The sequence below is a fragment of the Talpa europaea genome (genome assembly GCF_964194135.1).
Source record: "Talpa europaea genome assembly, chromosome: 13".
NCBI classification, from domain to species: domain Eukaryota; kingdom Metazoa; phylum Chordata; class Mammalia; order Eulipotyphla; family Talpidae; genus Talpa; species Talpa europaea.
Window position 1 is genome coordinate 49,939,949 of NC_140080.1, and position 25,764 is coordinate 49,965,712.

The window sequence follows — 25,764 nt, forward strand, 5'->3', positions numbered from 1 at the left end:
GTATTTAAATCCATCGACTGCTTTTTAACAAAATAGTCCCCAAATTTAAAAATGGTAAATCCATCAATATGTTTGCTGGTAGAGAGCCAATATACATTTTAAGTTAATGTAATTTTTTTAGTTCTTAATGTATTTTTTACTTTTAATTTTCAAACTAAAGGAAGACCCTAGGTAGCTATTAAATGAATTAGTATTTTTGCCCTTTTCTTAGTGGCTAAAGCACAGGTCCAGTTTCTTTGCCTTAGGAAACTTTCCAATCCTCACAGGGTAATTATTATATTATATTATATTATATTATATTATATTATATTATATTATATTATATTATATTATATTATATTATATTATATTAGAGAGAGAGAGGCAATGTGGGTTTACATTATTGTGGGTAGTTTGGAAGTACAGAATCCCCCACTCACCTGCTACCCAAATCACCCAAAGTCCACAATGCCCCCATCCCTCTTTGTTCTCATCCCTCAACCCACACCCCTCTGGATACTTCGGATCTATCATCAGATTTCAATAGTTAGTTGTTAGGTTTGTCGTTAGTTTGGTTTCTCTATATTCCACATATAAGTGACACCATCGAGTATCTTTCTCCTTTGGACTTATTTCCCTTAGTTGTTGCCCTTCTGGCTCCACCCATGTTGCCACAAAGATCTGGTATAAAACAAAGATGTCCAATTAATCAGTACTATTAAACATATTATTGGAAGTCCTAGCTAGAGCAATTAGAAGAGAGGTATATAAAAGGAATCCAAATTGGGAAAGAAGAAGTAAAGCTATCATTATTTGTACACATGATAATATATACAGAGAACCCTCAAGACTCCATGAAAAACTCATCAAAACAATCAGCTTACCAAAGTATTAGGGTATAACATCAATACACAAAAATCAGTTGCCTACCTATAATTTGACGATACTGACATGTACAAGAAGCCATGGTGACTGCAGGGAAGGCAGCAATCTTCCCCAGAAAAGATTGCCAGTGTGAAGGTTTGCTCTGGGACACCTGAGGCATTGGGCAAGTCCAGTGTCATCCTGAGGTGGGAATGCTGACCACTTATCAGTGTGACCACACCCTTGGAGCATAAACAGTCTGGGTGGGGCCTGCTCCTGTTCGGCCATCATGATCACCCATGTTTACCTTTGGGCATACAGTAGATGAGGTGGGGTAGCAAATGAACTTTTATTCCCTTTGTTTTTTGAATAGTCACGATTCCTTTAAACCCTGATATAAAATGGCACTAATTATTTAATGGTTATTTTAATATATCAGATATCATCAACTTTCCAGAAATAAAGTATACTGTTACAGGAAACATTAGTGATAATCTAAGGACCATTCTTAGATATGAAAGGAGGAGTTGTCATTTGTAATATGTCACATAAGCCATTTGCTGTACACCCTGAAGTACCTCCAAGCCATCTATTTAGACTTGTGTCTGGGCCTGTTATTGCAAAGATCTTCCCCTTCTCTTTAACTTTCAATTCTGATCTCCTTGGGTGACAAATAGGCCACAATACAAATAACCCAATTGGTTGGATTGTGTCAGTTCTGAAGGTGGGCTAATGTGAAGATGACTAATGTAAACCAATGCAACAATTAACAGGATAAAAGAACTTTGCAATTAAAACAGGCAGTGTCTATGCAGAAAATCTGAGCAGTGCTATAGGAGAGTGTGCAGTGTCCTGCCTGCAAACCCCTAACATACACAAACTCTAAAAATATTAAATGAAATAGAGAAGTTCAAATATCCAGAAATGTTGAACTAGATACCCCAGGGATGGAAACTGATTTATATAAAGTTCAATAACTAGTTAATGTCAGTGTGAAGACTAAAACCCAGTCCTCCTTGCACTTGTCCGATGAGTTTCTTATTTATCTTGCTAGCAACATCAAGCTGTGTCTAAGATTGGTGACAACTAAAGGAGTGAGGGTCTTTCATAAAAATCAGGCTCTGTGTCCCCATTGGTTACCATTTGGTTGCTTCCTCTCTCATTGTCCTGTCCCCATCTTAGCCATGCAGCTGTGATATGCACATGGGGTGCTCCCCCTGCAGGGCTCTCGTGGAGTTGTGCTAAACTTCTTGAATGCTAACAAGTCTCTTCAGTGGGTTCCACAAGTGAGTGACTCACATTCCCTACTCCCCACCAACCCTCTAAGAGGTTGCAATTTCATTTCTGCCTCACAATCACTGACTGCAGGCCAGGCATACAGTACGTCTCCTTCGTGACGATGTGCTGAATGTCATCGCTGTCAGTGGGAAATCAGCTGTCCTGTATCACCAAAGCCAACTCCTCTGGTTCACCAGGTTGTCAGCACTCAACTCAGAAGATTAGTATTCAGACAGCCTCCATCCCAAGCTCTTTGGGGGTTAATCTATGCCTATTATCATGCCTTTGCCACATCTCTCATTGCTTTTCCTTCAGTAGCATCTCAGTCCTGAATCTACTCCATTCCCACCCCAGTTGTTGCTCCATTGGGTAACAGGATATGAGGAATTTAGCCAATGGGTTCTTACCTTAATTGCATCCACCAAATGTGATCCAGAAGAAAAAAGTTCATCAGGTAGTGAAGTTAACAGACAAAATGACCCTGCCATTGCTAAACTTCCTTTGATTTTTTTGTTGTATTTTCTTTCTTTCTTTTTTTTTTTTTTTGGATGTTGGTTTATATCTAGTTGCATATCAAACCAGCATCTCTTCTACGTGCAAGGCATCTAGTTTGGCTTAACTGAATATCACTCAGAAAATGGGGTGGAAAATTCAGTTTCTTGTGGTTGTCCCTGAGCTTCCACCTCTCATTTTGAAGACTCTTTTAAAAAAATTGAATTTTTTTTCACATCCCTTCTACATCAGCAGATATTTCTGCTTAAACAATTTGGTTACAAAATTCTCTAAAAGAACTCAGGGAGCTCCAAATAAAGCATATTTTATTTAATTAACATAAAACTCAGTTGCAAAATCACAGTGACATAAATTCTGCTCTGTGACAGAAATGTTGGGATTGGTAATTGTACTATTTCCCTGTCCCAACCAGAGAATGACATTTCCTAATGTATCACTAGCCAGTATGATTTTTCAAGCCCAGTACTGTGATGTGTCTCCTGCCTAACTGGTCCTTTCCTGTCTCCAGCCCGCTGTGGTGGTCGCCGTTGTCGTGGTGGTGTAATGTGTGTGTTTGCTGCATGGCAGTGTGTTGGTCAATTGATCCGTGTGTCAACTGATATACCACTGGTGTTTTAACACTGTGTCTCTGTAACTGTTTGCGCTGCTAGCTGCTACACTGAAGCAACCACGCTGCTGTTCTCAAGGCAGTCTACCCTTGATGATTTAGATGGACCAGAAACTGTTCCTAAAACAAGTGAGCGTGCACGACCTAGGCTCCGTAAAATGTTCAGCATGGATATGTCCTCCTCATCAGCTGACAGTGGCAGTTTAGCATCAAGGTGCTTAACTTGTGCATGCTTTGTTCTGTAATTTTATCATCTTTTTTCCCTTCATGTCATTGCAAATATAAGTTCTTCTGATATGTTTTTTTTTAATTTTTATTTTAAGAATTTGCATGACTAACAAAAGCATAATGGCTGCCTTGCCTGGGATGTAACTAGTTGTTCCCAGGACAGCATTATATTAACCTAACTTCTCTTTAGTTTTTGTCTGTTAGGAGTTTCTTTAAAATCCTTAAGATAAACATTGTCCTCCCTTTTGTAAGTATTTCACACATTACACTTGCAAAGAGATAAGCATGTTTCCTCTTTGCTTGAGAATTCATATAAGGAAAAATATGTGAAGAAAGATAGAAAGCCTTGCCTCATGGTTTAATCAAGACTCATGCATTGGGGGAAAAATCCAAAAACCTGCCCTATGTAGTCATTTTTAGTTAAAACATAATAAACCTATCTATATTTTACATTTAAACTGATATAAAATTCAGAATATGTTACCATTTTTAAATATTATTATTATATAGTAGAGTATTTCATCTTTATAGAACATAATTTATTTTGTTTGGGAAAAATTACTTGGGCTCAGGTTTTCTTATTCAGTCCTACCATAAAACAATAAACATTTAGAAAAGAAATGTTCTACAAACGATCCAAAGCTCCTTTATGAATTGCCTTGGAATGGACATCAGGGTCACAAAAGCGTTAGTTGCGTTGTGCCTATCCTGAGACCAGTTAGCCAACCCAGAACAAATTTCAATTTTGAGTCTTCATAGTGTCAAATCCAATGGGTATTAATTTCTTTTTTGCTGGAAGCTACATATCTTAACACAGAGCTGCAGTATGCTGAGACTGGCATTGAAGGGAATAGCTTCAAAATGACATCTGGCAGTCACATGCTATGCTATTCCATTTTGTTGAATCCTGACATTAGCTTCAACCCTTCAGGGTCATATCTGATTTAAAAAAAAGCATGCTTATGTTTGGTTATTTTTCAAGTTTGGTTATTTTTCAAGTTGAAGTTAGACTGGTATGGGGTTGGCTCCAGTGGTCTGAAAATTCCCTAGGATGGTCAATTTCATAGCCTTCCTTGGAGGCTATATCTAACTGAGGTAAGTCTTTGCAAAACTCTGTTTTGGCTTGACATTCAAAGAGCCTTCTGTGTGATAGGTACACTTAGAGTCAAAGCCCTGGGAATATTAATCCCTCAGTGGGGATCAAGGGGCTCATGCAAATCTCATTCTTCAGTTTCAGAATGCCATAAAGGTGTCCTCCAAGGTTCATTTATTCATTCATTCATTGACACATCTATTCCTAGTGTCTTTGACAAGAAAAATGGACACAGTCTGTCCATTTGAGAATCTCAACATTTATGATCACATGTGCTATTCTGATAACAGTATACTTTTCCAGAGTCTAACAAATTATAGTTTTATGTCCATCAGATTCTACAAGATCAGATAACACTTACCCCTCTCCTTTATAGGAACTAGATAAACCTGAGATAATAATAAAAGACATGCCATGAATTTCACTAATGCGGCTGCCCTGTATACATTTCCAACTTTTCCTGCATAGACCTGGCAAGGATGTTACTAAGAAAAGGAAAGGAAGTTTACAAGAAAGAAGAACAGGATGCCTAAATAAATAAATAAATAAAATAATGGAAATTGGGTAGAGAAGACTTGGAAAATAAACACTAGAATGGGAACACGTAAAAGAAAATAAAATTGAGGTCTTTGGGAGGAGAGAAAGCAGGTGTGCACACCTGGGGGTAGAACAGTAGTCCCAAGGAGAGATCATGCAGGGGAGAAGACCATAAGTATTTCCATTGGTAAGGCAAATAACTCACGGGGAGATAGTGGCAAGCTGGGAAAGTGGTGAAAATTCAGTCAGATGTAATAAGCACTAGTAAGAAATAGGCTTGGAATAGAAAAAAAACAAAACAGGGAGAAGAAACACATTAAAAAATATGCCATTCTTTATAAAGCATGCAGTTGTTTAAGCAAGCCAATGTGTTGTTATTCCATCATTGCCTTATGGGTCAGGGCAGGTCCACTCACAGGGTGAGAGTAGAGTACAGACCCAAACTGGCAGGGTTTCCTGTTCCCATATCACCCTTCTTTAAAGTATATGTAATGGTAGGTATGCTATGCAAATTTTGTTCTAATTTGGAAAACAATGCTGGAACCCTTGGCTGCGAATCTTGGTACTATTTAAATACTCTGAGCATAGGTATGTCTAGCAATTTATGAGTGAGGACTCACTCTGGTTCTCAACTCTGTGTGTGCACTAGTGGCTTTGCTTTTGAGAGGATGCTGTTTACAGTCTTTACAGACCAGATATGAATCTCTTGAAGGAATAAAGCAAATGGAACATGAGGGGAGAGGGGCATTTAATTTTCTCACATGCTTTGAAGTTTGTATTTGGGAGTACTGAGATGTTTTGAGAATTTGGGTGTGATCTGAGTAACCTGAATTATGAGACAGGGTTTGTACCTGTCCCTTTTTTCTGACAGCGAGCCCACGCAGTGCACCCTGTTGTACTCACGCCAGGGGACCACAGAAACCATAGAGGAGGTGGAGACCGAGCAGGATGAGGAGACAGGGGCCGGGGACACCGATGAAGGGGGTGAGGTTGAGGTGGACTTGGGGCCTGAGGAGGCTGAGGAGGCCAAAGAAGAGGTTGTCCTCACCCCAGACACTGAGTTGCTGCAATACTCCACCGAGGAAGGTGATGTGGAGGTGCCCCCCTCCTACAGCAAGGCAGTTAGCTTTGAGCGCCTGTCCTTCGGTTCTCCGGATGGCTGCACAGGCCAGAATCACATGACTGTCAGCCCTGATGACAGCCGTTCTGACAGACTGGAGTCCAGCATCCTCCCGCCCCTGACTCATGAGTTGACGGCCAGTGAGCTACTGCTGAACAAGTAAGAGTCCCTTCTCTAGGAGTAACAGCTACAGTGCATGTAGGTTCAGTAGTGTATTCGTTTCTGTGCATGCTGTAACTTACCTTGAGAAACCAGACTGCTCCTGTCTTACCCACTGCTCCCCTTAGCAGTATATTTGAATCTGCCTGTTCTGCTCCCCACTCTGTCTCTGGTGAATCCTCTCACTCAGCCCCCCCTACCATACATCTGGCCTATACCCCAGTTCTTCTATGCAAAAATAAATTTAAAAAATATATATGTCCTTGGGGCCTCCCCTGGTGGTGCAACAGTTGAGCACTGGGCTGCAAAGCTGCCTGCAGCCTCTGCAGCACTGGTTCAATCCCTAGCCACCAGCGAGGGTCCCACAACAGACCTCTCCTGCCGTATTCCCGCTGCTCCCCTCAGCAGTGTGTTTCATCAGTTTGCCTGTTCTATTCCCTGCTCTGGCTCAGGTGAATTCTCTCACCCTCCCACGCTTCTGACTGTACCCGGTGCTTGTATAAATAAATAAATAAATAAATAAATCTTTAAAAACTTTTTTTAAATAAAATATAAATATATATGTCCAGTTATAGAAATGAGAAGGTGTTGAGAGCAAACACAGTTTTCTGTACTTCTAAAGCTGCATGTAAAAAACAAACTGGCATGTCTATCACTGAATGAAAGAACTAGCAAAAACTATCAAAAAACACTTATGTTCACATTTTCTGTATATATATGGCAGTGGGTTGGTTTCCAAAGAAATCTGTGTGGAGGTGGGATAGGAAGGATCATGCAAAATGGAAATCCACAATATGGAGAAATTAAGACAAGTGTATCATGTTTATCTTAACAGGATGTTCCATGACGACGAACTTGAAGAGTCGGAAAAATTCTATGTTGGCCAACCCCGGTTCTTGTTGTTGTTTTATGCCATGTATAACACTCTGGTGGCCCGCTCAGAAATGGTGTGCTATTTTGTGATTATCCTCAACCACATGGTCTCTGCCTCCATGATCACCCTTGTTCTTCCCATTCTGATCTTCCTCTGGGCCATGCTGTCTGTCCCTCGGCCCAGCAGACGATTCTGGATGATGGCCATTATCTACACAGAGGTAGGCCTCAGGTGGGATTTTCCAGCAAATCACACCAGGCAGTCATTCCAGACATGTCTGCCTGACTCCAAGACAGAGTTTCACGTAGAATAAACAGTTCAATGGATATTCTTAGATACACAAACATTAAAACTAACAGCAATCTAGTGCTGGTAATTTTATTTATCTTTTCACATTTCTCTCCTCACAAAAGCTAGGTGCTAATATCAGTCATGTTGACCAAAAAGGAAATAGCATTAGTGACATAATAATTGGCCCAAAGTTTACCCAACTGGTGAGTGGCTGGTAGACAAAAAAAAAAAAAAAAAAAAAAAAAAGCCCTGCCCCTGCCCGTTCCCTCAGATAAACCACTGAGATGATGACAGTCTTATGTAGCACCAAGCATGGATGGCACCTGGTACTGATGGATGTTCAGCCAATGGACACTGAATTAAACAACATAGTAAGCACTTTGATTAGTTTGATGGAACATATTTTCCTTTTAAACCTAAAAACCAATTTCCACATATCAAAAGAAAAAGTCATATAAATACCCTCTTCACAATATGAATGACATAATAGGAGTATAGCCAGTCCATTTTCATCACACAGGAGGGGATTAAAGAGAGATATGCCTTGCAAATAGGTGACCTGCTTTTCTCTCCTGCTCTATTAAATATATAGAAAAGCACACATTCCCATAACACTGGGAGTTAAAGGGAAATTCAGTAGGCTTTGGGCCTTGGGTTTCATGCTCTTTTATTTGTGAAGAAGGTTAATTTTCTTATCTGACTCATAAAAAAAAAGTTTTCAATAAAAATGGTAGCCTAATTACTTTTCAAAGGATAGCACTTATAATGGATATGCACTTAGTATCTAGAAATGTCTGTGTATTAGTAGTTCCATAATAAAATTAGTTATATACTAATCATCTCAAAAGAATTCAGTTTAAAATATTGGTATAATAAGTCTAAATTCCATAATAATAAAATATGTAAAGTCACATATATATTACTTTAATTAGTTTGCCCATCACAATCTTGCTGAAATAATCATTATTTATTCCTCCCACTATTTCACTTCCGCTATTTTTGTGGTTAGTGACACAGTGACTCCATATATAGGGAATGGGTACTATTCTCTAACAGCTGTGTGTGAGGGAATTTCTTACTTCACTTGGAGTGGAGAGTGGGAAATAATAATGTGGAAAAGAGAATGTGATCTATTTATACACAGTTTTTATCATAAAATCTTTCTGGTTGAATTAAATTGGGGTTCTCCATTTTCTCTGTCATGCTGAGGAGTGAAGAAGTGAGAAATTATTTCACTCCACAACTTGGACTATGTGCCAAAAACTAAGGACTACCAGGTATGAAAATATAACAATAACTTAAGAAATAGTTATTTCTGTTTGACAAGGGCTTGAAGACTAATGTGCAGCCAGCTCCTGTACAATGCAAACTGCTCTAGGCAAATCTGTGCTCATGCGGCCTGGCAGGGTGAAGAGAGGCTCTTACAGTGGCTTCTCAGCAGAAGAGAACTCAGAGCTGAGTCTTGAGGGATGAGTGTAAGTTCACCAACAGAGGAAAAGCAACAGGAGGGCCAGTTGAAGAAATGATGGCAGAAATCAATCTGGCATGTGAAGAATGACAGCTGATTGACAATAGCTGGAGGCAGATTGGTGGAGACTCAGTGCAATGAACAGGGCATGTCAACAGAGTGTCCTTGGGTTTATGAACTTGGCATTGAAGGATTTGAACAGGAGCAAGATGCTATTGGGTTTTTATTTTAACACATTTTATACAAAATGAAAATGGAATCATGGAGACCAGTCAAGAAATTATCTTAACCATGTAGGTGAGAAAAAAATAGGGCCTACCCTGCTGCAATGGTGCTGATGCTGAAGATGTGTGACAAATAGATGAGATTTAGTAATTGACTAAAAGTGTGGGAGTGAGTGGGAAGGGAAGAGGCAGAATGAGCTCCAGTTTTCTGCTTTGGCATTGGCATGTGGGAATGCCTTTCAGCAAGATAAGAAAGACAGGATTGTCCTCTGCACAAGTGTGATTGCGAAAAGAAGTGAAAGATAAGAAGCTAAAAGGAGACTCTAGATCTTAATAAATTACATGTATTGCAATTACCTCCTTGATCATATAGATATTCAAGGTGTGCTTACACAGAGCTGTCAGCATTATGATTTGTCCTAGCTCAGTGTACCACTTCTCTCCGGGTCTTGTACCATCCACTAGTATCAGCCCAACTAGCAAGTCTGTTTCACTGACTTTCATTTCATTTTGAGAAGAACGTCCAGTAAACAACAAAGTGGTGAGTCGAGATTGGAGAAAAGTGAAAATTGTGTACATCAACACTGATATGCTGAAGATTTCAAATTAAAGCAATAAAAATACAAAGATATAAATATATTTCCATTCAAATCTGTTTGAATTGCCATATGTAGCTGAATAGTTACATAAATAGCTAAATAGGCATAAATTAGTCAATTCCTCTAAAATAGAGGGAACGATTCAATCAGTTTCATGGGTAATTTAACTGGCCCTAATACATCGACTGTCAAAGACACTCTGAGAGTAAGGTAATGCTCTTTTTCTAAGGCCAGTGGTCTTTGAAAATGTTAATATTATTATTCCACATAATTGTGTGCATTTCTATCATCAAAACTATGAAATGGGTCTTTTCTTCCTCATTTTCTGTCACTATTTTTTTCATATGATTTCTTAAAAGTGGTAATATTTTTAATTGTATCATTCATGTGTAGGTAGCAATTGTCGTCAAGTATTTCTTCCAATTTGGCTTCTTTCCCTGGAATAAGAATGTGGAATTGAACAAAGATAAACCTTACCACCCGCCTAATATCATAGGAGTGGAAAAGAAAGAAGGTTATGTTCTTTATGATCTCATTCAACTCCTGGCGCTTTTCTTCCACCGATCAATTTTGAAGGTACTGCTTTTTAACAGTTAACCAGACATATTGACAAGTGCAGCCTCTGTAATAGCCCTGAACACTAAATTTTGTTATGGGGGAGGTGGTGACGACTTGTGTGATTTTTTTTAAACAATAATGTTCATGTAGTGATCTTTTCTCCAACACTGCGTGCTCAGTAATGGCACTTATAATAAATATGGAAGAAATTGTACCCATATTTTCACCCTGGCTTGAACATAATTACTCCAAATTTGTGGGAATTGCTTGTATAGTGTGCATATCTTAATGCCTGATAAACTAATTTCTACTCCTAGTTTCAGCCAGAACATAAGAACTCTGTAATCTGAGGTGAATCATAGTGCCTCTGATCTCTATCCCAGTGTCTCCCTACCTTCTTCTAGTAGAATTGCCACTATTTGTGTAGTTTCTTGTCATGAAACATTAGCTTTTAATGCAATCACAGATTAAACAGTTCAGTATTCCTGTAAGCTTACTGTCAAAAATGTCATTCATTACACTGCTCTGGTAAGACGTATCTACAGAATAGACTCTGTCTTAGATTCAGTCACTCTTGTGATTCTCCCTAGCAGCTATGTGGATTTTTTCTTCTCAAACACCAATTTATATGCGAGGCTTATAAATAGGCCACTCAGCTCTAAAAATTATAGTCAATTGTTGCATTGCATTTATTTTATATATTGATGTGCCTGTTGTCACAACCTGACTTTTTTCCTCTTATTTTACCCTTGCATCATTTCATGGCATACTCTAAATTTATTTTATCAAATAGTATCTTTATTTATTCCTTTTTAAAGTAAGCTTGGTCTATACATACACATATACATACATGCACACATACATATGTAACAGTGTGTTCAGCTTCTCACCAACTCTTTCAAGCTGGCTTTCATCTGTGTGTACCAAGGCTAAGATCTCCACTCTATCTTCCATCACCTTGCAAAGTGTCCAAGTCTCTAATACTCTTATTTGGGGGGGGAGATTTACCTAGGTCATTAGGCTGTGATACATTAGCAAAGGCATATTATTCAAGGAAACCAGTTAGTCAAAATTGAATTTGCCTAAATTTTCCAGTTTTTCTGATAAATCACCTGAATTTACCCAATCTACTAGTTCATGTTATAAATGTATCCTTAATACCTGTATTGACCTTATTTATTTTAGTTCTAGAAATTAAAGGTTTAAATTTCATAGTTAAGACATGGTAGTATAAGTCTGGCCACAGAATTCTCTTGTAACATTTTTATACTTCTGCATGTCATTTGAAAAGTGTATAAAATGTTAGGCATTTTTGCTTTTTTATTAGTATTTAAATGGCCTAATATATAAAACATATTTAAAGCATATGATAAACAAAATTTTGGTGTTTCATACTTTGATTACTTCTTTGAAAATTTCACTTATGTGGTAAATATATTTTAATTGGGATGTGCTGAAACTTAAAAATATGTTATCAAGAAAGTAGTCTAAGAATCTAAATATGTTACAAAGTTGCCAGAAACCAAAGGCTTTTAAAATGATTTAAAAGAAATAAGTATAAATTGAAAAATACTATCATGAAGATGAAAAATGTTTATAAAAGTCCATTCATTGTATGTTTTTAAAATAATACATTAATAAATATTTAAGAATAATCTAAAAATGAGATGATTTGTCCTTTTGGCCAATTTCTTATTCTCCAAGTTGGATTTTAACCAACTACTTTTTGCAAATTAGTCTGGAACTTCTGAAATGTGTCAGAGGGATGATTAAGGAGGTTTTGGGAAATCAGTCCATAGCCTAGGGGTGTGGGAGCTCAAAAGACCTTGAGCTGTTGGGGAGCTTGGCCCAACATTACAACAGCAAGGTCATGGTAAGGCCACCTTGTGCTCCACATACATCTTGCCCCAGCGAGGTCCCTGGTTTCACAGTCCCCTCTTCTGCAAATCTCTCTCCTGTTCTTACCAGCCACTTTCATCCTGTTTCCTTGAAGCAAAATAAGGTTCTTCAGAATGTATCACAATCTCTGTTTCACATGGGGGCAGATAATTTTGTAATAAAGTATATGCAGATCTCTGAATCAGCCATGTCTGACTCAAGGGTTCATTTCTCACTGTGCAGGTTTGGGAAGGGACAGCATCATTATTCAAGTATAGAGAGTTGATGAATCTGGGGTGTTTGAATTCACCCATTGCTACTTCAACTTGATGCTTCAAATTCTACTTTTAAGCACAGAGAAATGTGTTCTTGAGAGTTCTTTAACTCAAGGAACAAGTCAAGTGACTACAACCTCACCTTTGTTTCATCTACCAAACTTCACCTGTATCCATCTCAATGATTCAAACTCTCATCATCTACCCCTACTCACTTCCACTCTGATGGCACCATCATAAAATTATAATAATAAGCTTCTTAGGATCCTCTCCCTATCTTGGTTTCCTAATTATTTTAAACCAGATTTATTGAGGTATAATTGAAAAATACATTTTTTTCTTAATTCTATTTTTATTAAAGAAATATCAGTTTGCAGTGCTGTGTAAGTGTAATGAGTATGGTTTCACACCTTGAGAATAGTATGTACCACACTACACTTAATCCAAAGGTCTAGTTACTATCCACCATCATGCATTCAACCCCTCCATAGCTCTACCCACCCCACCCTGAAATAAGATATTTAAAGTTCATGTCATGGTGATCTGATATGCAAATATATTTTAAAGGGATTTCCCACACACACACACCTAGTTAATTAGGGTCCATTACCTCACATTTATTTATTTATTGTTTTTTGGGTGAGAATACAAGTTCTATTCTCTTAACAAATTTCAGTTATACAAATCAGCGTTATCAGCTTAATTCCCCATTTTACATTTTGTGTGAGGTATCGTAAGGCAGAACACAGCTACCTCACTTAAACCAGCATTGCAAACTGTCCCTCCCCGTCTCTCTCAGTGCCATGGCTTGTGGGATGAAGACGACATCGCTGACACTGGCACAGACAAAGAGGACTCAGATGATGAACTCTCACTCAGTCGCAGCAGAAGAGCCTCTTCTGACTCTCTGAAGTCCATCAACCTGGCGGCCTCTGCAGAGTCAGTGCACGTGTCTTTCCCTGAGCAGCCCACAGCTGTCAGGAGAAAGCACTCGGGCAGCAGCTCTCCGATCTCCCCCAGATCCAGCTTTTCTTCAAATAGATCCAAAAGAGGTATCTGTCAACGTGGTCAGGCATAACCCCTCAAGTTGTGCTTCTGGTACCAATGGGTCTAGGCCTGTGCGGTCTGTTAACTGCTATCACAGAGATAGATAATGTGATATGAATAGACAGTGCTCTGGAATCAGACAGACCCAAGTTCAAATCCCGGTTCAGCTATGTGTGGGACCCAATGACTTCGGGTCATTGTGGAAAGTGGCAGGCATACGCATGCTAGACGCATGATGGTATTTAAATCATGTCCAGAAATTGTGCTCGGTGTATGCAGAGTGGAATAAACACCATTTATTTCAAAAATATATTTCAGTTTAATCAATGGAACTTTCAGCTAAATTGTTTCCTAAGCTAGTTCTTAGTTTCTTACTAAACTGTGAGTATAGTCTGTAAGTAGATATGTGTTACAATTTCACTCTTCAGAATTCACTTTTTGGGCAGACACTGGAAGATTATCTCATATTCATCTTATAGTTAGAGACATTAGGACATGAATAAAACAGCAGTCTTTGACCCAATATGGAAACTCTACAACCTAGGGCCACAGTGAGCGCTATAAAAGCTGCTCTTCTAATCCATCTCTCCTAAGATTATATAACCACCAGGGAAAAGCCAGCATTGGATATAAAAACCCAGAGATACATGTTACAATGAAGCAGATTCCCAATTCCCAGTTGCCACTACTACAGGCACCTGTGTCTACCCTCGAAAACAGTTTCAAGCCAGTCCTGTGCCATGAGGGTTTCAGGATTTCTGCTTCCAATATTTATGCCAACAAGCCGGTTATTCACAATGCATACTGATTTTTTTGTTTGACAGTTTTTCATCTCCATTTCTTTTGATTTCTAGGCAGTACGAGCACCCGAAACAGCAGTCAAAAAGGAAGCAGTGTTTCAAGCATCAGGCAAAAAACCAAAAGGCAACTTTACATGGAAAAGTTTCATGAACATTTAATCAAAGCCAAAGCAATTACCTTAAAGAAGTGAGTGCATGAAAAAACACTCAGGTTGTGGACTTTATTTTAAGGTCAGGGAGCTGGTATCAATTATTTTATACAAACCAGAGATAAAGAACAGAGAAGTGACTTCTCATATAACAAACATCTGCTTATGGCAGAATAAAATGACCCATTATTGTATTATTTTAAAAATTACTTTCCAATAGTGTAATTCATTTTTATATCCATTGCCTTTATTAACATGGTTTTTCTATTTGAGGAGAATAAAAGTCATTTCAATTTCAGGCACCCATAGTATGTATTTCCAGATATTATCATAGTAAAGTCTAACAGGACAGAAAGGAATTTTTTTAAGGATTTTTATTTATTTATTTATACAAGAACCGGGGTACAGGTCCAATGCACGGGAGGGTGAGAGCATTCACCAGAGCCAGAGCGGGGAACAGAACAGGCAGACTGATGAAATACACTGCTGAGGGGAGCAGCAGGCGAGACAGGAGAGGTCTGCCGCGCCATGTGGGACCCTCTCCGGTCGGCCAGGATCGAACCGGCGCTGCAGAGTCTGCGGACATCTTCACAGTGCTACGCTTACCCGCCTGTGCCACCAAGGGAGGCCCAAGGAATTTGATGTCACAGTTGGAAAGGTCTTAGAGGTACATTCATCCTAGACAGGGGATATTGAGGCACATGGAGGAGATGTGGTTTGTTTCCATATCACATAGTAAGTCTCCAAAAAAATTCACAGTCCTTCCCTCAAGTGCCAGGGAAAGTGGGAAGACACAGATGAAGCATCAGGAGGAAAGGACTGAAGAAGGACTGGCTTGAGGGTGGGCTGAGACCAGGAGGGCCACCCACACCGAATGTGGCTTAGATTGAAGAACCCAGAGCATGTGAAAATAGGGCCTGGCTGCAGAATTAAGCCAGAGCCGGGAAGACACGGTAACAAAGGACAGGAAGGTGAGCTCTAAAACCAGGGCACCACATGGAAACCAAGAGGGTCACAGGAGCCTAAAAGAGCTGGAGTAGGTGCTGCCTGGCGTGGACCAGGCACTCAGGTCAGGTCTCCTGGTCTGAGCACTCTCAAGTTTTCCCACTTAGTTTACACCTAGTCCTGCACAAGAGGTCTGATGATTACTTACTTGTATTTTACAGAAGAAAAAAAAAAACACAGAGAATTGAGAAGGATGCTTTAGGTGGCAAACCCAGCAGCAAGTTCCCAGGGCTTGGGATCACTCAAAAATAGAAGAGGTTTGTGATGCCATTGTCAGGAAGGGCCACCATGCCTACTTTGACAATAAACTTGTACGTTATTCCTGAAACTCGGAGAGGAAGGTGTGACATGTTCAGAAAGTATGACATGGTCGGATGCAGAAGAACAAAATGATTGCAGTATCTGGCTCCCTCCATCTTTCCCTTCTTGAAGCAAATGGGGTCTCTGTTTTGCAGGACAAATCAAATTTATGTGCCCATCAAACAGTTCTTTTACAACCTCATCCACCCAGACTACAGCGCCGTGACAGATGTGTATGTGCTTATGTTCCTGGCTGACACGGTCGACTTCATCATCATCGTCTTTGGATTTTGGGCCTTTGGGGTAGGTTGGGGTCAAAGCTGCCATGTTATAGAGTAACTGAGAGTGACACTGTCCTGTGAAATGCCATTTGGGCCTAAACCTCTTGTCTCCTTCACAGAAACACTCAGCTGCAGCAGACATCACCTCCTCGCTGTCAGAGGACCAGGTCCCTGGGCCATTCTTGGTGATGGTTCTCATTCAGTTTGGAACTATGGTCGTGGACCGGGCCCTATACCTCAGGAAGACTGTACTTGGGAAGGTCATTTTCCAGGTCATTCTTGTGTTTGGAATTCATTTCTGGATGTTCTTCATCTTGCCTGGTGTGACTGAGAGGTAAGATCTGCAGAGACTGAGGCACAGGCACACTCTAATGCAAAGCTGCTTTATACAGTTATCACCACATGCACTGGCCCCACAAAATTGCCAGCTGCAGACAAAGCTGTGACAGAGCAGTGCTGCAGGCAGGAAAGGTTAGAAGTTTTAATCAATAATAAATTAAATGTGAGTCCAAAGTGTGAACTGATTCCTCAAAAAACATTTGCTTTCATATCTAGGTGTATTCATAGAAATAGAATTTTCAGAATAAGAGGTGACATTCCTGATGACCAGAGCAAAGCTTGAGCCCTATTTTGGGACTGACCCAAAGCTTAGTAGACAGAGAGCAGTTGGAACACCGGCTTAGGTGCATTATTGAGAGAGAGGACAGGAGATTATGTCATATAAGTTGTGGGAAAAAAAAGAAACTGTTTAACAGGTAGAAGAAAGTATAGAGGGACAGATGCTTATAGCATCTGCCACATAGGGTAGTTGTGAGAGTAAATGTAACAGTTTGGGGAAAGTGTCCAACAAGGTCTCAGAACACAGGCAGCAAAGGTGCAGAGCCTCCGGTGTTGCTGGTTACATGGGGAGGGTGGTCAGTGGGGATTTTTAAAATGCAGCCTAGTAAAGGATGCTTGGATGGTGAGGATGGGGTGCTGACTTATATCTGGGTAGGTGTGAATCTATTTCCCTAAATACAATGTGTTCTAAAACAATGTTACCTCAATAAAGGAACAATTACAAAAAAGAGCTGTCTACAATTCGGTATGGGGAGGTTTGGTAAGATCCATGGAGGTGGCTGCCCTGCTTCCCTTGGCCACCTTGCATCCTGTGATACTCTTCTGCTCCCCGGGGAGGGTGCCATGTCCTTCTGCCCCTTGGAGCTCTTCCACCCCTTCCTAGCTCTCTTGCCTCCAAACCAATGTGCTTCTTCCTCCTCACTCTTTAAAGCTCAGTCCAGAAATCTAGCATTATACAAAAATGAACAATGATGTAATATATGTATACAATAAACATCACTTCTCCTAGCTCCCCCGAACCCCATGCCTCCAAAATAGTACTTGCAACCAAGTACTATTTGGTTGGTGCTTGATGCATGAACAAATAGCTCAATCAGTGAAAGGAAAACAAGGGCGATGTCTATAAATGGGAATTATGAGCTCCTGTTAGGTTATAGAAGCAGAGGGTCTCCAGAAGGGGAACACAGAATTATCCATATATGAAACAGGAATATTTTTTTATAAACATCATTTAAAACCCTTCATTTTCAACATTAATTTCATCTTTTTATCACACTTCAATCACTTATAGTTACACTTTAAGAATAACATGCCCGCTAATTCTTAAATCTGGTGAGTGCCATTTTTTGAAAATGTAAATAAAAAGTAATGAAAACAGGGCTGTCCTGGTGGCACAGCGGGTTGAGTGCAGCACTGTGAAGTTGTCCGCCGCCTGTGTAGCATGGGTTGGATTCCCAGCCCACCATGGAGCTACCCACATGGCACAGCAGAACCCTCCTGTCTCGCCTGCTGCTCCCCTCAGCAGTGTACTTCAGTCAGTCTGCATGTTCTGCTCCCCATTCTGTCTCTGGTGAATCCTTTCACCCTCCCACGCCTCTGGCCTGTACCCCAGTTCTTGTATGAATAAAAATAAATCCTTTACCAAAAAAAAAAGAAAATAATGAAAACATTTCACATGTGACTCATATATTGACTCAAATGTATTTCCTAATGAGGAAATCCAAATCTCTTCAATAATGCTGGAGCTGAATGTCTACTCTTACCCCAATGTTTAGGCGCTCACCTTTTGAGTTTAACATAGGCATTATTGCCTTGTAAATGGTGAAAAGATCCCCATTCCACACAGTGTAGAGGGAGAGTAAATAGAGCTCAGATGATAAAAAAATTCATAATAAGTCAAGATTTTATGAAAATATTAAAATTCACAAGCATATTATGAATCTTGTTAGTCTTTATAATAGAATAAATATACTTTTCTCTAAAAATATCCATTATAGTTGTCTTCCAAATGAGAAGAATAAACCAAATTCAATACTCAGGGTAGCAGGATGTTTGAGACTTACAAGCATCTCCACCAGTAATAAAGGTATTGTCCACTAACCCTTGTAGAAACTATTAATTTCAGAGAAGAAAAAGAACTTTAAAATTTTTATAGATCTACTTTATAAGTCAAGCAAATTTAGATAGCTGAAACCCACAAAGAAGAGCAATCTCCCCAAAGTTATTTACCTGATCATGGGTGAAACCTGATCCCAATCCCAGGCTTCTTGGTTCATGGGCCAGCATATCATCTGTTACATGCTACAACACCACACCGCCCCTGCACCCCACCCCCAGGAAGCCTCCTGTACTGGTTTCCAAGCAGATTTTTTTAAAGTAACATCTCAGCATGAGGAGGAATTGATTCTTCCAATCTCAGAAGATACCTCCAGAATACTATTCATTGGATCTTTGCCATGTCCTCTCCGGAGCCCCTGCTGAGGCCAGTGCATACAGAAATATGACAATGGCAAAGCCTCAGAGGGTCATTTCAGCAAGATCAAATCACCAAATAGCTTAATTGCTACTATTTTTATTAACTTACTATTGTTGCCAAAACAAATTACTACAAACTAGAGTTTAAAACAATATGAATTTTTCAGATTGCAGTCCTGTCAGTCGGGATTCTAACACAGGCCTCACTAAACTAAAATAAAGGGGTCACAGGACTGTTTTCCATCCTAAAGCTTTCAGGGAAGAATCTGCTTCCTATGTCCCATAGGTCCTGATAGTTTTTGTTTTCATTTTTGTTTTTCTCCAGGTACTTTTTAAATGTATTCTTTGATTTTCTTATTGATGCAATTTTCCTTTATGTGGTTTATTTCTAATTTGACACCATTGTGATTAAAGAAGATACTTTATAATTTCAATCTCAATAGTTATTGGCACTTGTATTGTGACCCAACATGTGGTCTTTTATGGAGAATGTTCCATATGCACTTGAGAAGATGTGTACTGAGCTGTTTTGGGTGCAGTGCCTTACAAATGTCCCATAAACCTATCTGATCTAATTACTCAGTTCAGGCTATTGTTTTCTGACTGGTTGATCTGTCCATTGATGAGAATGAGTTGTTGAAATTCCCAACTACTATTATGTTGCTGCTAATGTCTGTTTTCAGATTTGATAACAGTTGCCTTATATATTTTCATACTCCTTCATCTGGTGCTGAAATATTGAGAAGTATCATATCTTCCTTATGTATTTTTCCTTTAATCATTATATAATGCTCATCCCTTTCTCTTGTTACCTTTTTTAGCTATAAGTTTATTTTATCTGATATAAATAAGGCTGTCCCTACCCCCTTTTTTGTGGGGGGAGAGAAGGTCTCATTTCTTCATAAAAGTGTTCTCCAACCATTTACTTTGTTACTCAGATGGTTTTCCTTGAGATAGCAGAAAGTTTGGTTTTGGTTTCTAAGTCAACCAACAACTTGGTGCCTTTTTTTTAATAATAAATTTTATTTTTATATTCCCCATACAATTGCAACCCCCTTATTCTGACCCCAATCTCTCCCCTCCCGCCCCCTACCCCCCATAGAGTGTCTCTGGTTCATAGTTTTTGTTGATTTTGATTTTCACTTTCTTATAGTTATTCATTTTCCTGGTCCCTTATTTAAGTTTTCTAGATTCCTGCTATGAGTGAGACCATCCAGTATTTTTCCTTTTCTTTCTGGCTTATTTCACTGAGCATGATCCCTTCCAGCGCCATCCATGTTGCTGCAAATTGCATGTGTTTATCTTTTTTGAATGCTGAGTAATATTCCATGGTATATATGTACCACATCTTCTTGATCCAGTCATCTATTTTTGGGCATTTGGGTTGTTTCCAAAGCTTAGCTATTGTAAATAGTGCTGCTATAAACATAGGGGTGCAGGGGCTCTTTGGAATTGATGTTTCTGTGTCCTTTGGGTAAATACCTAGGAGTGGAATTGCTGGATCATATGGAAGCTCTATGTTTAGTAGGTCCAGAAATCTCCACACAGCTCTCCATAGTGGTTGGAGCAGTTTGCACTCCCACCAACAGTGCAGAAGAGTTCCTTTTTCTCCACACCCTCAAGGAGGACACCAATATCCTAAATGTATGGGATGCAGCAAAAGCAGTAATAAGAGGAAACTATATAGCAATAGAAGCTCACATCAAGAAACAAGAAAGAACTCAAAGAAACAACCTAATCTCGAAGCTCAAAAATCTAGAAGAAGAACAACAACAAAAAAAAAACAAAACCAGTAGAAGAAAAGAAATAATAAAAACCAAAGCAGAAATAGATGAAATTGAAACTAAAAAAAACAATCCAAAAGATCAATGAAACCAAGAGCTGGTTCCTCGAAAAATCAATAAAATAGACAAACCCCTAGCCAGGCTCACAAAGGAAAAAAGGGAGAAAGCACAAATAAACAGGATCATAAATGAAAGAGGAGAAATCACAACGGACACAGCAGAAATCAAAAGAATAATCAGTAACTACTATGAACAGTTATATGGAAACATGGTGCCTTTTGATTGATGAATTCAGTCTAGTTATATTTAGAATAATCATTGATTTGTGAGGATTTCATACTGTCATTTTATTAGTAATCTGGTTTAATCTATTTCCTTATTAAGTTTTTTAGTGGATTTTCTTCTCTTCAATTTAGGTACGAGTTCTCCTTTCAATATTTTTTGTAGGCGAGGTCTAGTCTTTGCAAACTCTGTCAGCTTCTGGGAAAGTATTTAGTTCTCTCTTATTTCTGAAGGAGAGTCTTGCACAATATGGCATTCTTGGCTGGCACGTTTTTATTTCTCTTTGTTTGTAAGGTTTCCTGAGAGAAATCTGATGAAAACTTTCTGAAAATACATTTTATTTCCTGCTGTTTTCCCCTAACTACCTTCTCTATTCTTTTTTTGTCTTGAACTAATGAAGGTTTCACAACTATGTGTCTTGGTGTAGGCCTAATTATATTTGGATAATCAGGTTATCTTTCAGCTTCATAAATTTGTATATTTATTTTTCTCCCCAGGTTTGGGGAGATTTCCTCTATTATTTCTACAAATAAGTTCTCTTTTCCCTTCTCTCTCTTCTCCTTCTGGAATATGCTGCCTTTTTTGCCTTTTTCTATGTTGCTGTTCCTAATTGAGTCAGGTAATTCTAAAAGTACTTCCTCATTTTTTTTTTAATTTGTGTTTTTCTTTGTTCTTCCACAAGTGTTCTTTGCACTTACTTCAGATCACTGATTTATTCCAGCAGTTGTTCCTTTATGCTACCATAGCTTTCTCCATAATAATTTTATCTTGTCTGTTAATGTTTCAATACCCTGAATCTCCATTGTTTTTCCTATTTAAAGCTTCAGTTTCTATTTTCTGTTCATAAAATTTAATTATCATGATAGTCATTTGTTTTTCTGAGATAGTTCCCATTTCTTTGAATTTCCTTAGCATGGTAATTTTGAACTTTGATAGGAAGATAAAGTATCCCAAGTCTTAGTGGTTGGATTCTGAAAAATTGTTTTTTCCTTTTAATGACATATTTCCTTTAGGTCTCAAGGTGCCATGTGTATTTTTTCATCTGCCCATTTTGCTTCCTTAGATTTCTGTGTTTTTATTTAAGTGCCTCTAGCAGTAACTTAGAGATTTTCAGTTCTTCTACTTTTCTGGAACATGGCACTGTAAGAGTTTTGTTTTTGTTTTTGTTCTTTCTTAGCTTTTCCTCACTTTATATTATTGTAGATATTTGGTCTTTCTGGGCTTCTGTTCTTGCATCTGTTGAGTTGGTGGATAGGGGAAGGGACTGAAGGGATCTAGTTGCTAGTAAAGTGAGGGGTTGAGAGGGTGCTGTCTCTTGTTTGTGGCACTACCAATATCCCTTTTTTTTTGAGGGTTCTAGACCCCAGTCTCTGAAATATGTGAGTTATCCACAGCTGTTCAGAGCTGCCTCATAAAGTCAGTACTAGTTCCAAGGATTAGAAGAGGGAGAGCAAAGCCCAGCCCACTGGAAATTCAACCCACAGGAGCACCCCCTTGGTCAAGGGTGTATACTTCCACACCATGCAGCCCTCCCTTCCTAGTTCTGTGGCTAAGTGGCACCACTTTGGTTTGTCTAGTAGCCTTCTACCCTGTACCACAACCTCCAGGCATTTATCCCCATTTGCCTATTGTTTAATGAAGACTGAATCTTGTCAGTGTCCCTGCTGGTGCAGTCCATTCTGGTCTCTGATGTCCAAAAGGTGTTCCAGTTTCATCCCAAGTCACAGAACCCTTTGGGTGCAGTGTCAGCCTGGGCTTACTTTCAGATTATTTTCCTGGGTGTGAAGGAAGTAGCCCCTCTGACCTCATCTTGGTGCTGTATGAAAAAACATCTGTCAACAGTTATATCATCTACATTTTTTTCAAAACAAGAAAAGAATAGAGAAAAAATAGATAAGGAATATTTTAAGCTATACACATGAAAAATACCATAATTTTGAGAATCAGGAAGTTCCAAAATCATAAATAATTAATCTAAAAAATGTCTTTTTCCATGTATTTGCAATTTATTTAGTCCACAAACACCCAGTATTTGCCTACACATTACAAAGTGCTATACAGTAGGTGTCATGGACACATAATGATGAGTAAGCATTACTCCAGCCTCTAGCAATAAAACTTAGAAACAAAAAGGATGTCTTCCAGTACAGCATAACTTAATGACCCTAATTAGATCTAACATAATTACTGCAATAACTATAGATTAACCATTACTTATTCCAACTTATCAGACTAGAAGGCTGTGTGGTAGGGAATTTTTTTAATGGATAAAATATGGTTTGACATTTTTACAAGAGATAGAAGTCATTACAGTTTTATGTCTTTGACTATAATTAGAGAGATATAGAAGAGCATTATTCCCCATGTACTTTTCATATCAATTATCTGTAAAATTCAAGGAAATTTACCTGGAGAGCTAAAAGAATGTTCTACAAATATAGGCCATTCCTAGAAAGAGGAATATAGCTAAGTTAATATATATATATGTCATATATATATATATATATATATATAGAGAGAGAGAGAGAGAGAGAGAGAGACAGAGAGACAGAGAGAGACAGAGAGAGACAGAGAGAGAGCACAAGAGCGCTAAGTTAACTCATTAAGACTTAAAATACCAAAGCTGGGTTTCTCTAAAGGGGAGACATTCAGTAGAAATATTTTTTAGATCTCTAGCTGTTGATGTCTACATAGAGTACATACACCCCCAAGTCATATAAGCCCATCCATTCTTAGTTAGCTGTGAGAGCTTGTCAACTAAGGAATAGCTATATGTGTCTTCTAGTAGTAAAATTAAATTAAATTTGACGTTACATTACATACATTACATGAAATTAGACAATAAAAATATAATTTTATCCTTCATCAGTCAACATTTTCTACCCAATCAACCCACTTCCCTTCCATTTTGATAAAAATACTTTAATTATGGCCTAAACATCTAAATAATGTACTAATAAATTGCAGCCATCATTTACTAGCATTTGTTTTATTTTAATCTATTTTCTTATCTCACCTTTTGCCTTTGAAGTGATCCACTATGATTAGAGAAATTCCAGAAATGACTGATTTGACTTTAATTGCCAAGGGTAAAATTAGGCTTTTTTTAAATGTTAAATTTGTATCCTTTGTACCAGGAGAGTAGTCCATTCTCTCACTTTTCTGTGTTTTATCATCTTAGGAAATTCAGCCAGAATCTGGTTGCTCAGCTGTGGTACTTTGTGAAATGTGTTTACTTCGGGTTGTCTGCCTACCAAATCCGTTGTGGCTATCCAACACGAGTCCTTGGAAACTTTCTCACAAAGAGTTACAATTATGTCAACCTCTTTTTGTTTCAAGGGTAAGGAAACTCTATTCTCACAGTCACATAATGGGGAACCTGGCAATTGGAACACATTCTGTTCTCACCTGGGAAGGAAGAATGCAGACACAAAGCAGTGTAGAGCACCATGGAAATCTTACAATGTTCGGAAAAAAAAATACATTTTAATATCTATGTGTAGTTATCACACACCTGACCAAGATGTTGTTCTAAGATCATACATGTAAATTGATTTTCTACTTCTGTATTCTGCATCAACCCTGTGAAATTTTCTGCTTCCAAATCCTGCATAAATCCTGTGATATTTCAGGATGAAAATAGGGATATATGATCCTTAGGTATTATTATACTTCTGGGAATACTGAGCAGAATATTTGGAATCTGGGCTATCCCAAAATAACTTTGGAATTGTGTGTGTACAATAAGTTCATCCATTGAAGGAGGTCATTTATGCCACCTAATACCAACCTGAATGCCACATGACTCAATTTTTCCTGTTAGTAAACTACTGGAATGAAGCATAGTGCATTTTCCCACTGAGGATTTCCAACTGTAGCATGTCCTTTCTATTCCCTCAAAATTATATAACACAAAGAGTCAAGCTCCTTTCAGACCTATTGGCTTCTTGATTGTGCCAGATCTGGGAACCAGTGACTTAGTCACAGAAGAGGTGTTGGATGCAACTCAGATGTTGTGAACCACCACAGTGTTTCAATTATTGATGCCCTCTGTGTAACTTGATATTTCGTTCAAGGGTTAGGTTAGTACTTTCTTGGAGAGGTTTAAAAGAATCTCAGAGTGGTATCTGAAATTCCTGGGAGAGCCCTGTAATGATCATGGGTCTAACAGCCTGGGAGAAGCTTTATGTCAGTCGACCAAAGAACAAGGAACAGTTCCCAAACCCCAGAGAAGCCTATGCTAGCCCATTCCCCACTGAAATTCTAAAGACTAAGCCAGAGTCCATTAGACTTAGTCTTTGAGTAAGTCCACAGGTATGGGATCTCCAATCCCAGCTCCCAACGACTTCTTCTGATCCTCTGACTTTTCTAATCTTTCACTTACTGGTTATATAATCTTTCTTAGTTCATTCAACAGCAAAATCCCAATAATTTGATCATCTTATAACCTGCAGATTTTTATAACATAAACAAATAAATGTTATTTGTTATTTGCAGATAATATAATTGTATATAGAAAAGTCTATGGCCTTGCCAAAAATACTGATAGAGCTAATCACCAAATTCAGTGATTTAGTAGGATATAAATTCAACATTTAAAAATCAGTGGTATTGCCATATGATAACAACAAAGTATCTAGATTTCCACATCAAGATTTATTGTCGGTACAAAGAAAACTACAAGAACTTAATGAAATAAATGGAGGATATTCAAAAACAGAATACAATTTTGTTAAAACCATCAGCTGTCTCCCACA

At 38.6% G+C, this 25,764-nt stretch overlaps 1 protein-coding gene across 4 annotated transcripts in view; it reads left to right on the top strand.

Annotated features, from left to right (window-relative positions):
• PIEZO2 (piezo type mechanosensitive ion channel component 2) overlaps positions 1–25,764 on the top strand; it is a gene marked incomplete at both ends in the record, with an annotated part of 483,404 nt that overhangs the window by 445,433 nt on the left and 12,207 nt on the right. For 2 of the 4 annotated variants that reach the window (XM_084251721.1, XM_084251720.1), the window contains 9 exons: positions 3,285–3,455; positions 5,971–6,378; positions 7,214–7,472; positions 10,228–10,410; positions 13,345–13,597; positions 14,447–14,579; positions 16,002–16,149; positions 16,247–16,461; positions 24,189–24,347. In XM_084251721.1, coding sequence (XP_084107847.1) covers positions 3,285–3,455; positions 5,971–6,378; positions 7,214–7,472; positions 10,228–10,410; positions 13,345–13,597; positions 14,447–14,579; positions 16,002–16,149; positions 16,247–16,461; positions 24,189–24,347 — 1,929 coding nt within the window. The remainder of the gene's footprint in view (positions 1–3,284; positions 3,456–5,970; positions 6,379–7,213; positions 7,473–10,227; positions 10,411–13,344; positions 13,598–14,446; positions 14,580–16,001; positions 16,150–16,246; positions 16,462–24,188; positions 24,348–25,764) is intronic. The other 2 variants (XM_084251722.1, XM_084251723.1) reach the window with 1 other exon arrangement.